This window comes from Chondrus crispus, genomic scaffold (assembly GCF_000350225.1).
Source record: "Chondrus crispus Stackhouse genomic scaffold, scaffold_174, whole genome shotgun sequence".
Lineage (NCBI taxonomy): Eukaryota > Rhodophyta > Florideophyceae > Gigartinales > Gigartinaceae > Chondrus > Chondrus crispus.
The window spans coordinates 83,268-100,987 of record NW_005179043.1 but is presented as its reverse complement, the minus strand read 5'-3'; the positions used below and the strand labels follow the sequence as shown (position 1 = coordinate 100,987).

General features: G+C 54.4%; 1 protein-coding gene; it reads left to right on the top strand.

The window, feature by feature from the left end:
* Positions 1-2,669: 2,669 nt before the first annotated feature.
* Positions 2,670-3,533, top strand: CHC_T00003119001 (hypothetical protein). XM_005714181.1 is given in 2 exon segments: positions 2,670-3,263; positions 3,264-3,533. 1 exon segment carries the CDS (start codon positions 2,670-2,672, stop codon positions 3,261-3,263), a length of 594 nt encoding a protein of 197 aa, XP_005714238.1. The 3' UTR covers positions 3,264-3,533.
* The last annotated feature ends 14,187 nt before the right edge of the window (positions 3,534-17,720 follow it).

Below are 17,720 nucleotides of genomic sequence, written 5' to 3'. Positions count from 1 at the left end.
TTCGCACCGTACCCTTCTCATCGGCGTATTTGGCACACGGGGAATTATGGAACACCCCTAATTGATGCTTCAGGGCAGACACGTGTGGCAGCCCATAGTTTGCTTCACCTTGCGAAAATGCGGTGAGTACCACTACAGTACCCTTGAAGGGTACAGTAAATAGAATTTAGAACATTTTACGGTGTTCCACAACTCCCCAGTTTTAAACGAGCGCTGGTCCGCGGACTAAATTTTGCTTCGAAAATCAATGAATATTTAGGCGCAGTTAGCGATTCTCTGAATGACGGAAAGCGTTCCACAATATGCCGATGCGAAGGGTACAGTATTACAGAATGTGTGGCCGGAGAGTGCGACGTGATGGAGGGCGGTACAGTTTTGGTTCTTCGTTCTTACGAGATCATGTCGGTGAGCGGTGGCGCAGAGCACTTTCACAAACGAGCAAAATTTAAAAATTAATGATGAATAAATAATACAATAATACATTAGACCTAGACCGGCCGTTCATGCAGCGGGGCCGTGGCCCGTACTGGGAGGGATGTGCGACCGCATTGTGCAGCGGTTTCGGCCCTCGGGTGTACGAACGTTGGCGAAAGATGACGGCGTGATGCGTTCTGTCGTATCTTACACGTGTACATAGCTCCACCGGTACTTAACAGTGTTAACACCGCCGTCGCTCCTCCCACAGTAAACACGACCAAGGTCTTGAGTCTCTCCTACACGTTCAAGCAGTGTACGGGGATGCGGTGAGGCGCCGAACGCGAGCATTTAAGGTTACTTACAGTATAGATGTCCTCCAGTATTGGTTACATGCCCTAATCGCGATAGATCGGAGCAATACGATGCCACACGCGCGTTGGCCCAGAAGCGTCCGGGCATCGTTGGAAAAGCAATAAATCTTTACAGTAGCATAGCGTCCGGCCCGGCACAGTCCAGCACGTCAGTACAGTACAGTACGTGATGTAGGAGCGTACAAAGTGTGTGACAGTGCAGTGCGGTGCGGCCTGCGGGCATGGGCACGCACTGGACGGAATCCATGCAATAAACAATTGTTTATTTCGGGCCGAGTGAGTGGCAGAACCAGAGTCGAAAGGGGCTGATTGTCAACAAGTAGGGGTTGTCGCCTCGATTCGAGTGCAGACACGCGCCGAGTGCAGATATGAGCACCGAGGCTTGCCGAGGGCCTCATATCGCACGACGCACAGCGTGTCTGCACGATGGGATCGAGGCGACAATATGCTTGTCTATCACATCCAGTATGTCTGCACTCCAAACCTGTTAATGTCACCGCTGTCACGGCGCGTATGTCCCCGTCAGCCGGTAGACAATTGCCTGTGTGTGTGTCAATGTGGCCGCGCCGAAGCCCCTGCCGTGCTGGTGACATCACCGGGAGGACCGCAGCGCAGCACATGCCGCTTGTCTTTCACCAACGACTTATTACTGTACGGTATTGCAACCCGGTACAGTTTTCCTGCATTGTTGCCAAGATGGGCACAGCCCAGAGGGCTGTGCCCATCTTGGCAACAATGTGAGACCTGGAACCTCTTCCCCATTCCGCCCTTTGTACAGGCGACCCCCTCAATTAGTGCACCCCCGTGCCATGCGCATTCTTTGTGCACTATCTTCAATGTGCTTCATCTAAGGGGCTCGCTAAAAAGTAGTTTACGGGGCAACGAAATGTTCGGTTACCAGCGTCTGCCGTCGCTGACGCTTCGTGTGTTCATTATAGACGCGGCTCAACGCTCGCTTAGCAAGACGTAAATGATGCGATGGAGAGAGGCAATTTTGCGGAGCGTGCGATATGCACGAAGCGAAAGAGGCGATCCTCGATTTCCGGGAAATAAATGGGATAGACAGCCTTCACCAAAGTGTTATGCTGTGATTGAAGAACCCGTTCGATGTGTTTCTTTTGGGCCTTGATGTTGCATTTCGTTCTTGGAGAGCAGTTGAAATCACGCTGCAAATCGACGTGCCGAGCACCCTGTGAAAGTCGCCGCAGCACCTCCTCTTTTTGCGGAAGGGTAATGCGGGTTCTTGACGCCCTGGATGCTGGTTCAGTTGTGCTCATTGTGTGATTAGTTGTTCGAAGATGCATAAGGTTGCTGGGATCTGTAAAAGAATGGAACCCGCTCTCTACGGACGGCGACGACCATTGTGCTCCCGTGAACATATGTGTACACCGTACAAAGTCGTGCCAGGCTATCAGAGGGTACATTAAAGTCCAATATGCACTAACTAAAATTGCACTAATTAAGAGACCCCCCTCCCCCCCTGTAGTCCGATCGGGACTCATAAACTTTACGCTCGTGCGAGTCTAACTTCACCAGATCCCCTCCAAACGCTGGCTCCACTGCCCTGCCTGCTCTGCCTGCTCGTCTTGTATTTGACACCTGTTTCCGCATATATTTGCCGAACGACTCCTGCTACAGTCTGCCTCCTGCGTTGCACAGATCCCCACACCCCCTTCTCCCTCTCGCTCTCTTTAACCCCAAACCCCCACCTTCTCCCCCCCCTCCCACTCCCCCCCTGCACAGCAATGATTTGCACCAACGGCGAGACCAAAGCCGGCGTCGCCTTCTCCGTAATGTCCGAGTTAATCTTCGTGGTTCTCTTCCTGCTGCTGCTGCTGCGCCACTACGACATGCCTCTTGTCCCCCACCACATCCTGTCCAATGCCATCGTCATCAGTGTCCCGGTCCTCGTCATCTTCGCCATCATCGCCCTGGCCGTCCCTGGCGATTGCTTTGAGCTGCTCTTTAAAGATGCCGTTCTCACTGTCAAAAGCGGCGCGCTTTCGAGGGCTTCGCACGCCCTCGAGTGGGGCATCCTCTCCCTACTCCTGTCCATCATCATCGCCATCATCATCGCCATCACAGTCATGGGTCGGAAGGAGCCGCTGTTCGAGAGGTCCGAAAAACTCGTCGACCCCCCGCTCCCTTACGCACAGCCCGCGCAGCAGGCGCCCCAACAACCCATGCAACAACCCATGCAACAACCCTTGCAACAACCCGTGCAACAGCCCCCCGTACAACCGCACTACGCCCCGCCACCCCAGCCGCAGTACGCCCAACCAGGCCAGCCCCCTGCTCCGCAATAGCTCGACGCTTCGTGAAGACCGGGCACCCGGTCCGCACCGTCGAGCGCAACTTACACAAGGATGCCGCCTCCGTGAGGCGCTCGCCGCGGCTGGCGAGAAGGGTTATACCTCGTTTATCATTGCACCGTTTGTGGCGTTGGTGCTCTCGCATGCTTTTTTCTATGTGTAAGGTTGTGGTCGTTGATTGCGTTTCATTGTGGAAAACCGCACTTCGGACTTTCTGATTTTGGAACAGCGGTCCGGGAAATGCAGATGATGAAAGGTCAGCATGCATGAGTTTGGAGTTGCGGGGTTTTCATTCCCTATCCATTAGTGGGAAGGTGTATGAGACTCGTTTCAACCGCTCCCTCTTCACATGAATAGCCCTACATGGCTTTACAAAGGCACCGCGTGAAGTCGATACCTTGTAGCAAGATTAAAGAGAACAGCTTCATGTACTCCGCGAAGATTGCATTTAAGCCACCGAATATGGGCGGCAAACTCTTTTTCTTCTTCTTTCATGCTTCTTAACGGGACGGAAGCAGGCGGTATAGGGTCACCGGCTTTCACCAAGGCTTGTTTTTTTCTCTTTCTACAGTATGCTTCCACGAGGTACTTAAGGCGCTCTTAAAACTAACTCAGCTGCTATGAAAGACACTCACAGCAATTGGTTCCCCAGCAGATCACTGAGGGTCTCACAGTTCTGATGTAAATACTGTAAAGATGTGAGGTATATGATAAGGTACAGTACCTACTGTATTACTGTAGGATAAATACCTACCTAGTAGGTAGGTATTTATCTTACAGTAATAGTAGTACCTACCCCTCTGGTGTATGCCGTAGGCATACAGTTACCTACCCTCTGGTGTATGCCTACGGCATACACCAGAGGGTAGGTAACCTTAACTGTTAAACATTAAAAATGTTGGATTTCGCTAACGCTCATCCTTCCTACCGTACGATCTTCCCCTACGTTCCTTTCCTTACAGCTCTGTTCGATTTCGCTACTGTACCCTTCCTGGCCGGGGCAATTTAGGAATTTTTTTGGCAGAGCCCCACAAGTTTTGAATGGCACTATCCCGAGCAGCCAAAAAATGTCCGCTACAGCCAGTCGGGTGTCCATGTGCCATCCCCGACGAAAAGACGCTGGCAAAAACAACCTGTTGGAAGCCATTCGACATTTTCCGATACGTGTCAAAAGGGCTCAAAAGGCAAAAAGGGGCAAATTGGTGATTTTAGTTATGTACTGGAAAGCGATAACAGAGATTCCACAACTTCCTCTTCACCCCTCAAATCCTTACTGAACGCTTGCCTCGAGATTGTACTACTAATTGCCGCTCCGAATCTCGCCCCAGAAGTCGGAGAGAAATGTTCAGGCTGTGGGGGAGACAGCGAGGCTGTGTATTTTGGATCAGCTGCTGACTTTGTACAGCGATTCTCCTTCGAGAATCGCATCCGGCCTCGACTGCGGTCCCGCTCTTCCTTCTTCTCAGCTTTGAGATGCCTCTCAGCAGCAATCTTTACGTCTCTCTCTTTTCTGCTTTCGATTATATCGTCCAAAGTCAAGTATGTGGTGCAAGGAACGATGCCCGAGTTTACTGAGGGAGATGGACTGTGCGCGACTAAGAAGCGGAGCGGCGCCAGTGGCGGAGGCGCTGCCTGGAGAGCTGCATTTGTGCTTCGTGTGTGCGTGGCTCAGGTGTGTGAGCTGTGCATGGGACTCATGATAGAGAGATCATTACAGATGACGCAGTACGGCCGCAGAGCGACAGAAACTGGACATGGGAATGATTACACTCCCCCCGTCGCTGCGTAGTCTTGCTGCGCCGCGGCGGGGGTATGGGGGGCGGCGATGATTTGGAGTTTCGCCGTGAGCTTCGGAACGGCTCCGATCGTAGCGGCTTGGTGAATATGTCCGCGGGCATGTCCGCACTCGGGATATGCTTCAATACGATGTTGCCCTTGCGTGCGTGATGGGACAAGAAGTGATGCCGGAGATCAATGAACTTGCGGCGTTTGGTCGGTCCCGAGTTTCGCGCGACGCTAATGGCAGACTATTTATCCATGAAGAAGGGGGCGGGATGTGGGCTGAGCATGCGAATGTCTTGGAGGGTCCGGCGAAGCCATGCAGTTTGCTGCACTGCGGCGGTGGCGGCAATTTATTCTGCCTCGCACGTAGTGGGGGCCGTGATGCTCTGTTGCATATATCCCCAGCATATCGGAGTGCCACTGTATAGGACAATGCCAGATATGGATTTCCGGTTGGTGACATTTGCCGCGTGGTCGGCGTCCGAGTATGACGTGATCAGGGGGTGTTGTACATGGGTTTGTCATCTACAACCGCCTGTCGGTCGCCACCAAAGCCCGTGTTTTCCGGGCTTTGGTGGTGACCGACAGGCGGTTGATGACAAAGTAAATATCCAGGCGCGTGGAGTCGGCGATATATCTCAGGTCACCGAGTATCTGTTGGTACTTTTTCAGTTTCTTTGGAAAAGGGCTCATCTTGGTCGGTGGGGCCGTGGAGGCGTCTTCTGTCCTGGTACTGTGTGGGCTTGCCATTGGCAATGGTCATCTCTGCTTTGCGCAGGATGCATGCGGTGGCGGTAGGCTGGGATATGTGCAGCGCGCCGTTGGCGGTGCGCTGTACCGTCCATCCGAGCAGCGTGCGGGGCTCACCAAGGCGCTTTATGGTGTACGCCTTTGTCAACAGGTTTGCGAATTCGTCGAGCAGCGCTTGCGTGGTCGCTGTGACGGTGAAGTCATCCATGCTGATCGCCACGAATGTGGCTGAGGAGGGGGTTATTTTGTGGAAGAGGCAGGTGTGTGCCTCAGATTGGTGAAAGCCATCCTTGGTGAGGAGGCCTAAAACGGCTTGCAGGTATGTGATTCCTGCTTGCGGGGTGCCATAGAGGTTCTTGACAAGTTTTCCCCGTTTACATTTATGCTTGTACGTTCCGTCGAAACAGGGGTGCTGACGGACGTAGACAGGCTTTCCTCATTGTGGTCGAAGTCCTCGTGGAGGTACGGCCTCAATGTCAATGTGTTCAATGAGGAGGTTGTGGGCTGCGGCAATGGCGATTAGCAGGCGTACCGAGGACTTGTCTGCCATGTAGGTTGTAGTACGTTCGGGGTTGTAATGAACGTTTGGTATCATTGTATCTCCTCGAGCCGCGCAGCGTGCTTTCCGTTTTGTGACGTTGCCATTTTTGTCGCGCTTGTACCGGTACCCCATCGTAAGGGGAATGAGGCGTGTATTACGCGAGAGTAGGAGGTCAGGTGTCCACTGTATGACACGCTTTGTGTCGAGCGCGTCAAGCTCCTGGTTGTGGGCGGAGGACCGGAGGTCTGCATCGGGGTATTTGCGGGCTTGCCCGCGGTTGAGGGGGGCGGGGGTGGAGACCGATACCTCTTCTGGTGTGCGATGGGGGGTGTACGCCTTGAAGGCGGCGGCGGAGGTCATTTTGGGGTCTTGTGTGCGGAAGTAGGGATGGAAGTCCACGGTGCGTATGCGGTGAGTTTTGCTCGTGTTGACATCCAGTGCCATGATGTGGCGATCGTCGGTGGGGTAGAGGTACCGTACAGTTCGGGAGCGTGAGTGTAGCTTGGAAATGGTGGTAGTGTGCTGGCGGGGGTCAGGGGTGGTGCCTAATTGTCCAAAGATGTGAAATTGGGGATGTGTGGCACCGAGTGGTGCCATTCAGTAGCGGGGAGGGCGTGTGTGCTGTGATGCATGGTGCGATTGTATTTAAATGTTGCATCTCGTACTGCGTCCTCTCAGTGGTGTTGAGGGAGCTCACTGTGATGCAGGGCAGCGCGAGCTGCATTTAGTAGTGTACTGTTGATCCTCTCTGCAAGGCTGTTCTTTTGAGGGGTGTAGGGGATGGTGGGAGAGTGGCTTGTGTTGTGCTTGGTGTATGTTTGGATGGCGGTGGCAGAGAGGTACTCGAGTGCGTTTTCAGTGCGTATGATTCGGGGTTGGTGGCCCGTTTGATTGTTGATTGCATTGAGGATGAAATCGAGACGTTGTGGTGTTTGCGCACGGTTCGGCAGAAAGTCGGTACTGAGGTACCGTGTCTTGGTGTCGAAAACTGTTAGGATGTGTTTGTTTCGCTGATGGGAGGGCGGTGCAATCGGGCCGCATATGTTGCTGCTGAGTGAGAAGCCAGTTGGGTAGTGGTGGGCAGTTGGCTTGTGTGGTCGGATTCGTTGCTTGGCGTGCGCACAACTGGAGCACGTGATACGTGGGGCGTATCGTGCGAGGGAGGGTCGGATGTTGGGGAGCAGTCCTTGTCGTGCCATGGTTTGTATGGTGGCAGGTCGCACATGGTTTAGTACCATGTGCCAATGATGGAAGACGTGCTCTAATGCCTAACCATGTTTGGACGGGGGGTTCGAGGCAGGGTTGGTGAGGTGCCTCAGTGCTTCGTGTCTGCTGTGTACATTGGGGGCGGGGTGGCTTCCTTGGGAGGGTGTGCTGTGTTGTTGGTGCGAGCGCGAGCTGTCGTCCGAGGGGGGTGTTTTTTTGTGTGTTTCTTGTGGTTGGGGCCGTTCGGGCGGCTTGAGCGTGGCATGGGTTGGGTGGGGGGTTCAAGTAGTAAAGTCCTTTGTGTGTTGTAGCTGTGGCATGGACGGTGGGCGGGCGCGTTTTGGTGTTTATGATGGCTGCGGTGGTGGGGCGGAAGACTACGGCTACATACTGGCGGGCAATGTCGTTGACAGAGACGAGGTTTTTTATGTCCGGGTTTGCGATGGCCGGGAGTGAGAGGACTTTATTCCTGTTCGTCTTGATCTGGGTTGTGTCGGCATGGGTGGCGGACGACGTCGATGAGGTGGCAGTGTTAGTAGTCATGCGCGTGGTGAGGGTGCGCATTGGCGGAGTTGCCTGTGTGACATGTGTCGGGCTTGCGCCTGAGTCTAGAATGTGTGTCATACCGTGGGTATTATCCTGGTGCATAGTGGCTCGGAAGGCGTTCAGTTCCTCGTTGTGTTGGGGGTCCGCCGTGGCTGCCAATTGTGCTTTGGCGGGGCGGCGGGTGCGTGGACGAGGTGAGGTAGGGTCGAGTTGCGGGGGGCCAGGCCATTGAGGTGGTGCTGCCCACTGGGGCGGGGGGGTGGGTCCCTAAAAGAAATTATTAATTTTATTTGATTGTCACCTGAGGCTACAGTGAGATCTACAATTTCGAAATTTTGACGAAATTACCCTTGATTTTGGGTGTGCTGCGTGTGAGTGTCTGGCACTCCATGCAAGCCCAACTCAGGATCACAGCAAGCTCACTTTTGCCCCCCCGGACATGCCGGATAACCCGTTTTTGTGCCCTATTGGGACGTTTTCTGCATTTTGCGACGTATTCGTAACATCCATTAACACTCACATTGCTGTGTTTCATTGGGCGTAATGATATCCATTCACACTCACAATGTTTATTTCAACGTCAGCAGTAGCGCTTTTTAATTCTACCTGTTACGGCTGTTGTTGCATTGCCATTCGTGCCACTAGTCTGTTTTTTCAAGTCCTGCTCATATCATCTGTGTAATAATATGGATCCTTCCGGTTCGGTGTTAATCCGTCACGGAGGGGGTGTCCACGGTAGCGGTAAATTACAACGCCAGCAACCTCACTAGGAGGGTGGCTTGTGCGAGACCGAAACGGACGAAGGGAGATGCTACCCCTGAAGACAGGAGGTGAGTCCTAATTAGGAAGTTGGGGGCTAGCTCAGAGGGGATGGGGTAGCTGGTTTATTCTCCGGGAGGGAGGCAGTTCCTCTCTAGTACGTCTGCCTCCCTCGGGTCTCAAGCTACTGTACGACTACTGTACAGTAGCTATCATAACTACTGTAAGAGACACCTCCCGTGTACACGTGTGTTACTGTGCCCCTGGCACCACGTGTACACGGACCTGTAAACTAGAACACGTGTGCGGTCACTGCAGCTTGCACGTGTTCACTACGCAACGTATGGTACCTGTAAATTAGGCCACTCTAGCTACTGTAGAGCGTCCGAGAACGGAATTGTCATACTTCTACATTCCCCTCTTCTTAGACTGCGCCACGCCCCGGGGCGCACTGTGTGTCCGTTAACACACGTGGCGATGTGGCCACGAGGCAGCTAAATTTCACTTACTTCCGAAACGCGTGTGCGCCCTCTGCGTGCGCAGTGCCACGAGAGTAGCATCCACGTGTAGCGCGTGCGCAATATTTTCGCAGATTTTCCGAATCGGTCTTTGCCAGCCTTTCGCGCACGGTGCCACTGCAGTAGCATCCACGTGTCGCCCGTGCCCTATAATTTTCCCAGCTTTTCCGAATCGGTCTTGGTACCCCCTGTGCGGGCGGCGGCACGCGCCGCAATTTGCGACCGTCGTGTCGCAACTGCGGCATACTGTACGCCTGGGCGCATACAGCGCGTGCAGCGGAGACGAGCTGAGGGAGACCCGTCTTCGGGAGGCGTGGTGGTGAGCGCATTTTTCCCAATTGGGCCTTCCGAATGCCACGGGCGGCAGCGCGGGCGCGGGCGGCGAGGCTGCAGCGGCGGGCCGTGCACGGAGTGCAGTGCGGCGCGAGAGTGCCGGACGTGTTCATGGTCTTCCGCAATGGGGTTCGTCCGTCATCGGGGTTGCCTTCCTTCGTACTGTTCGGCGACGCCCGGTGCCTGCGCTCTTCCGTACAGGGTTTCTTCGAGCGGCAATCGTCGTCGCTGCGTCCATGATGGGTCGTTCGTGCGTTACTAATATCCATGTGGGGTCGGGACTTCGCCTTCGTTAGGCTAGTGACTTCCCGATCGGGTTTTTCCTTTGCCATAAAAATCGGCCTTTTTGCCAGTAAAACGTGCCTGGTTTTCTCGTCTTCGAGGCTTGTCCTTGTAAATTAACGAGCTCCCATTGGACATTCCCTAAAATCGTCGTGCCTCAAACCGCCTCCTTGAACCGCCACCAATTTCCTTTTGGGCGTTCCCATTGGGCATTACCATTTTTGGTCGATTTTTCATGTAGCGTGCTCCACTCTCGTCCACCAGCTTGCCTCTGACGCGACCTTCGGAGACGGAATTTGGAGCTTGTCGCCGTCCTTGGGATGACCGCTGCGTCAGCTTGCTCGCATCCTTTCCCCTTCTGCTGCTCTAGTCTTCGGCGCCGTCCCGACCGGGTCTCAATTAGTTTTCCCAGAGGGGTCTTCTCTTGTCATGGGGACCTTCCCAACGTGGTCTCGATTGGGTTTTCCCTGGGGGCTCCGGCCGTGGGGACATGCAATCCCGGACGGGTCTTTCTCGGCCCTACTTGTCCATCTTGTCGGTCTTTCGCCGTTCTCCCGACAGGGTTTACAGGTATATCCCAAGCGGGTTGGCTGGCTTATTTGGGCTCCTGCACAGTTCCGAATCTCACTTTAAAATTCGGAAGCCATACCCCTCTTCTTTGAGTGCGCCACGTCCTCGGGGCGGCCATTATGTTCGTGGCCCGCGCCCGTTAGCCTCCTTCAAGCGGCCGTTGTACGGACGTAACCGACGCCACGGGGCCATTGCGAAACTGGCCCAAGCCGGCCCGGTGTGAACTCCCTTCGGGTCGTGATTAGGCGTCGGTTCGCCTCCGCGACGCCTCTGCACGGCGGCATTCGACCTCGCGGTACTCCTCCGAACTCGGACACACGGTCTATTCCCGTCAAGCCTTCTGTGCCCTTTCGGGAGTCGTCGCTGCTTCTGTCCTTTGAGGAAGGCCGGCACATTCCCGTGTGACAGAGGGGAGCAGGTGACCTCTCTTGCGTCCGCCCGTCCTGTGGTCGTGTCGCTTCTCCCGCCCCTTGCGTTATTCTCCGCCATCGGACGACTCCCTCCCGCGCAAGGATTAGGAGGCAGGGCCGCCGCCAAAGGGGCGTGGGCTACGGAGCAACGCCTTTCAGGCCGACAAGTGCGCACAGTACCTCCACGGACGTAATTCAGGGCGAAACCCACTGGGGCGCCCCTCCGCTGCCGGGACGAATTCCGCGAACGGTGGCTATAAATACGGACGTGACGGCCTCCCTACCGCCTACAAGTCCGCCGCTCGACTCCACGTCCTTCATCTCGGAACCCGCCTGAGACGACCGACCCGGGCGGTACGGGAAATCGTCAGTTATACGAGCTCGCCCCTTTGGGGTTCCTCTCCCCCTTTTGACAGATTCCCACTTGACTGCCGTCCACCACCAGGGGTCGACCACTTATCCTTTTTAAAAGGACGCCGGTATTTTTCCCAGACGGGTAGTACAGTCTACCAGGAGGACTACATACCCTGGGGGAACTGTAATAAAATCCCTTCTGGGTTTCTTCTGTCCTTTCGCAGGTAACGTTTCGGCAACCGCGACGCGTACGGGATTAGTTGACCGCCAACGACAGAGGTGCGGTCGCTTCTCCAACGCTCCGTCGACCTTGAAAGTTTCACCCGTTCGGGACTTAAGAATATTCCGAGTCCGGCCTCGTGCCCTGTTCTTTTTCGGGGTTTTCTTAAACGTCCGTTGTGGTCTGTTCGCCTTTTTGGGCTTGTCCGATCTCGGAAACTTGGGAGTGAACTGCGGTTGGCGGGGCATACCCCCTATTAAAAGGACCTTTTCGGACTGTCCTTTCCTAGGTTCCCTTTGCAGTTCGGTCTGTGCGGTCAAGCAACCCTGCCCATAACGGACCAACTTTTGCTGGCGCCCCCTCACTTGTAAATTCGAGGGGGCGTGGGGGCGTTGCCGTCCGTGACGAATTCGAGGCACACGAGGGGTACCCTTTGTGGGCTCGTATTTTTCCCAGTTGGGGGTTCGTCTCCAACCCCCTGAAAGGGTCGAGCCTTTGTGTCCCGTATGGGGCTTCGAGTGCCGTGTGTCAAGACGTCCTCGGGGCTGTGGTTCCGATCTCGCCGCGACGAGTGTGGACCGCTTTCGTTCATTTAGTCTCGGCAAAGACCTGTCTCGAGGGATGAGACAAACCTCTACAGTGTGGTCAGGCCTCGGCTTTTCTTCTTCCCTTGCGGGTCCAGCGACATCCTTGCGGCCGTTTAACGCTTCTAATTCCCGGACCAGACGCGCAATGTCCTGTCGAAAGGAATTGCGTTCTCGGTGAGGAAGTAACCGAACTCGTAGGTCTTCCGTTAAATCGGGACAGCAAGGCCGGCTCGGAGAGAGGCATAAAGGGCAGGGGGTCTCGTCGTCGGAAGAACTTCTCCGTCGACCCGAGCGGGACAGTTTCCTACCAGTGGGCCCCGGGCTTGACTTTCCTCTCTTCTTTTCGGCCCTTTTTCCTTGAGAGAACCTTGATATACGTTTACCGGTCTCGCGATTTCGTCCCAAACGGTTGTCTTCGGGAGCGCCTCCGGGCGGCTCGTCACAAGCCCCGCAGGGAAGAGTCCCCCTCTTTCCCTTAGGGTCTTCTTCGTTGGCCTGGCTTTGGTCCTTTTCGGGCGCCGCCACCACCACCTCGCTGGCATTAATTCTTTCTTCCCTCGAGGGTACTTTTTCGGACTCCGAATCGGTAGGGACCTTCTTGCCCTTACGGGATCTTCTGGTCCGCCGTTTCCTATGGCTTTCGCTATGGACTGTAGCGGACGCATACCCCTTCGCCTTGAAGTTTTGCTCCCTAAGGGCGAGCATCCGGACTCGATCCTCCTTGGAGAGTCCGTGACAGCACGGCCGGTACACGGAAAGGCATATCCGACAACGGTCGACTCTGTGCGATGGATCTAACCTCGAGTGCGGGCTTCGAAAGCCGACATCCCCTCTGGGGTCGCGCCAGGGCCACTCCCCGTTCGGGTACTCCTCTTCCCATAGGGACGTCTTAGACTCCTGCGGCGTACTCCCTACGTCCCTGGGGGTTTTCGTCCCTAAGCAGGCTGTGGTATCCATGGTGTGGTTCCCTAGAGGCGACTGCACAGCCGCCGCTTCCGCGGTCATACCGAAAGGAGAGTCACAAACACCGTTGGCCTCCTTGACAGGACACGTTTCGGGCGATTCATCTGAAATGAGCAAACTACTATGCAGACGTCCCGTTCGGGGTCGAAGGTGGTACCGGCTTCTCGTGACCGCCAGATAGTTTTTTCCACCCCTGTGGGCGATCCCGACGCCCTCAGCGTACTGCTCTAGCTCTGTAAAGGTTACGCGGGGGTGCGTCGTAAGATGGTGACGCACCTGAGTACGGATGGCCGGAAGGAGCCCTTCCACAAAGAGCGACTTGAGCCGATTATCGGAGAAGACATTTCCACAACGGAGTGTTTTCTTCCAGAGACAGTCTCCGTACTCCGTTTCGGTCATCCTAGGACTTTGTATAAAGCCCGTCACCTCAGCGTAGACCTCGGCAACGACCTCGTTTGTCGCGAACGTCCTGAGTAGGTAGTTTACGGCCTCGGGGTACGACGATAACATTTCGTTCCTGCGGGCATCGACCACCCCGGATTCTCCCACAATACGGGACTGCACCTTTGCCAAAGCCGTGCCAGTCATGAAGAACTGGAAGCACCAGACGGCCGCTCCCTCATGCACGCCGTTCTGGTTGCACGCCGCCGTAAACCTGGAGAGGAAATTGAGCACCGCAATCGGGTCGTCTTCACTGAAGGTCACGCCCTTCATCTGTAGGGCCATCCGCTTTCCGGCCCTCGAAACCTTTCTGGCAACCTTGGCGTTGTATCGTCCCGAACGGTTGTGCAGCCGATATCGGCGGTAATCCATGACCTTTTTAAAGAGGTCGTTTAGGGGGCGAATCCGACGCACATGCCTCACGTCGACTTCAAAATCGTCCTCCGAGGAGTCTGTTTCGTCCCTCGTGGAGGCACTAGCTTCCGATCCGTCGGTCTCGTATCCCTTGCCCTCGACCTTTCTCCGGTACTTCTGCGTCGGCAGCACTACGCGACCGGCCCCGGGCGTAAACGTGGGTGGCTGTCCCATCTCTTGGGCTTGAAGTCGGCCATCGCGCTCTTCTCCACCCCACGGGGTCTCACGTCCCATATGAGGGTACTGCGGCCGCGCGTTCCCACGCGTCAGCGACGGCGGTAGTACGTCCGTTGTCGCCAGAGGCAGTCGCTCTGGCTGCGGCGCTCGAGCGCGCACCTCTGCCCGGGTAACGTCCGCCACGGCTGAAGTGATCGTGTCTCAAAAGGGGCCGCGTCCGACTACTTCGTCCACGGCGCTCCTTACGAGGGTCCGGCTGTGATCCTCAACGATCTTTCGGAGCGTGCTTGTCAATTGCGCCTCCACGGCGGCCGTTACCCGGCGGTCCAACTCGGACGTTAACCATTTCTCCAATATGGACCTTTGGCCGTGGTGGCCCGGTGTGGCTGGGATCTTCGCGGCGCCTCTGAGCTGCCTGATCCCTTCTGGGCAATCGGCCACCACTGTAACCGGCTTTGCTCCAGTTTGGTCGTGTTGGCGTCTTTTGAGGAGCTCCCCTTCCAGCGAAGGGGCGGACGTCGCACACGTCTGCGATCTCGTCCTTTTGCAGGTCAACTTCTTACTGTAAGCCGTGCGGGCCTTCGTCGGGAGGCTGCGCATTTCCGAACGGGATGACGTTCCTAGCACGGGAACTCTGCAAGGGAGGCATGGAGCGTGCTCTTTTGAGCCTGGTGGCCTCGACCTTTGCAGGATGTTGTCTCTCAATTTGCAACCGTCTTCAATCTCCATTCCGAATCGGATCTCGTGAATTCCTAGAAGCTTTCTAGGTCGGGAGACCAGTTGTAATAATATGGATCCTTCCGGTTCGGTGTTAATCCGTCACGAAGGGGGTGTCCACGGTAGCGGTAAATTACAACGCCAGCAACCTCACTAGGAGGGTGGCTTGTGCGAGACCGAAACGGACGAAGGGAGATGCTACCCCTGAAGACAGGAGGTGAGTCCTAATTAGGAAGTTGGGGGCTAGCTCAGAGGGGATGGGGTAGCTGGTTTATTCTCCGGGAGGGAGGCAGTTCCTCTCTAGTACGTCTGCCTCCCTCGGGTCTCAAGCTACTGTACGACTACTGTACAGTAGCTATCATAACTACTGTAAGAGACACCTCCCGTGTACACGTGTGTTACTGTGCCCCTGGCACCACGTGTACACGGACCTGTAAACTAGAACACGTGTGCGGTCACTGCAGCTTGCACGTGTTCACTACGCAACGTATGGTACCTGTAAATTAGGCCACTCTAGCTACTGTAGAGCGTCCGAGAACGGAATTGTCATACTTCTACAATCTGCTCCATCGCGCCGCTCTTCGTCCCCTGCCAGCTCCAGAAATACCGACCGATTCCGTTTTGCATACCCCATGCGACGCAACTACGCACATGGTATTCTAACTATCTCCCTTCACCGACAAGCCCTCCCAACTTTCGCTTCACTCCATCAATACTCTCTCCGGCGCCATCCAGCAGCCTATCGCTCCATATATTGTTGTCGAGAAAGTACCGTCGTTTCCGGCTTCTTCGCGTCGTCAACCGACTCCTAGTGCTGGCTTCCCCTTGCGCCCTTGACGGTATCTCATGATTCACCACTGAAATGAGCCGGCTTATGATTGAGACATCTTCTAATGTTCTCCTAGAGAATACATCGCGTGTCAAACAGTTCTTGTACATTTGCTTGTAATCACCCGGCTGCAGCCCACACGCCCAATCAATTACAGCCACCTCATACTGCTTCTGCCAATGACCTCATCGGTGTGTGTGTAGTCGCAGGAAATCGAGAAGCAGAGAAGCTTCATCACACGTCCATAATAAATCCGTGACTCAGAATCATCTGATTCCATTTCGCAAGCTACAAAACAGTTTGCACGATCGCGACTCCTTGCCGAAAACCAGCTCTTCAGATCCAAATACGTCCCGACAGTTTGCGTTCCAAATCCACAAATGAACTCCATTCTGGAGTAGTACGTTCCAGTCTCAACGTCCTGGAGAACTGCATCGGCCTCATCGCCCGTCATACCCTCGTATTTTCTTAGAATGTAGCTCCTCATGATTTGAATACAATCTGTCGTCATCCTCACCCCCACCAACAAAATACCGACGATGCCCCTTTCCCTTCATAATCGTGCCACCCTTTTCCTCAACATCCAAAAACCTGGCGCATGTGTCTGCGAATGGTGTCTTAAAACTCATCTTGAACGATTCAGAGAACACGCGCTTTTGTGAAGCAAAACACTTGCCAGCTTCCTAGCATTAAGGCGACCCACTATATCACCAATGTACCTTTCCATGACATACTGGGAGTAATAAACAAGAGGGCCGCACTCAATTACACATTCTTTGAGATGAAGAGGGAGGTGAAAAACAAGCTTACAAAGGTTGACACGCTCGAAATTGAATCGGTAGTAGTCCCGTTCATAGTGCTTATAGAATTCCAAGGCCAAAACATCCAACCTGTCCAGATCTGCAGCGGTTAGAACGGGGCGCCAACACAATTCAACAATCTCTACGGACTTGGCCCAGCCACCCAGGTACGGCTCTGGTAGAATCCCATCTAGAACAACCAGGCTGTAGGACACCGTAAACGATTTGAGCTCGGCCGATTTCCAATCCTTATGAAGACTGAGCGCTCTAGGCCTACTATCAATTTCACTCGCCACCCCATCTCCAAATGCCCGAAGCTTCAGATCGATTCGTCGAATGGATTGCTTGCTCAAGCAATATGGCTCTGAGCCCCCACCGCACTAAAGCTTCAAGAGGTCCTTCGAAATACTGTAGAACAAATGCATTATGTCGATTGGGAATGACTTGTAAGGCAGTATGTTTGGCAGCTCGAACAACAGGGCCCTTTCAGTTATACCGCTGTTCAACTGGATGCTCGCCCTTTGCTGTCCTGAGCTGCCTTCTATTTCATTTAGTGTCTGAAGTGTTTGGTCCACGGTTCGCAGAGGAAGATGAGAAGGACTGAATCGTTCCTCCATCGCCCCACCTTCACGAGCGCAGCGCAATGGGTAGTAGTTATGTCGAGGCAGCACAGACCACATACCCTCGATCAGGCAAAACCGGCAAGGGTGCTTTCCATTGTGTCCCTTCACTCCAGAACACTTCTTCACTGCAGGCAAATCGCCCGTAAACCAAAGCAAATGTACACGAACTCCACGAGTTGTCCCATCATAAAACTCTAAAGGCACCCCCACATTCCTGTTGAGATCCTCAAGCTCCCGTATGAGGAGTTTGAGAAAAGATTGACGGTTCGCCGGTTCATGCGGGCCCGGAACAAACGCAAGTGGCAAAACATTCTTCACAGCGAAACGCAGGTTGGGTGGGAGATTACAAATGATCCCAATAATTGGCCACACCTCATACGCCTTCCGTTTAAATTCCTGAAAGCCGTCTGTTGATACGGCAATGAATATGTCGTTCTTGACGTTCTCCTCGCCCCCATGGATTCGGCAGAGTCTGCGGTATGCCTCGGTGTCATAGAAATCTCGGATCCGTCCTTGCGGTCTAGGGTGAACAGATTTGCGATACTTATACAGCTGCTATAGAGCCATAAAGGAAGAGTGGAGGTGTAGAACTGTATCGTCGACAATAACAGCAATTGCCACAATTACACAACAATCTCCTCCTTGGCAATTGCGTTACATGCTCATGCACCATGCAAGCATAACAAATCTCGCATTTGCGCAAACTTGGAACCCGCCAGTGCCTTAGTCATAATGTCGGCGGACATGTACCTAGTTGGACAGTATCTGACGGAAACAACACCATCTTCGACCATGTCT

Excerpts from the sequence above, each read along its gene's own strand:
- CHC_T00003119001 (XM_005714181.1), top strand. The coding sequence starts at position 2,670 with ATGCCATCGTCATCAGTGTCCCGGTCCTCGTCATCTTCGCCATCATCG.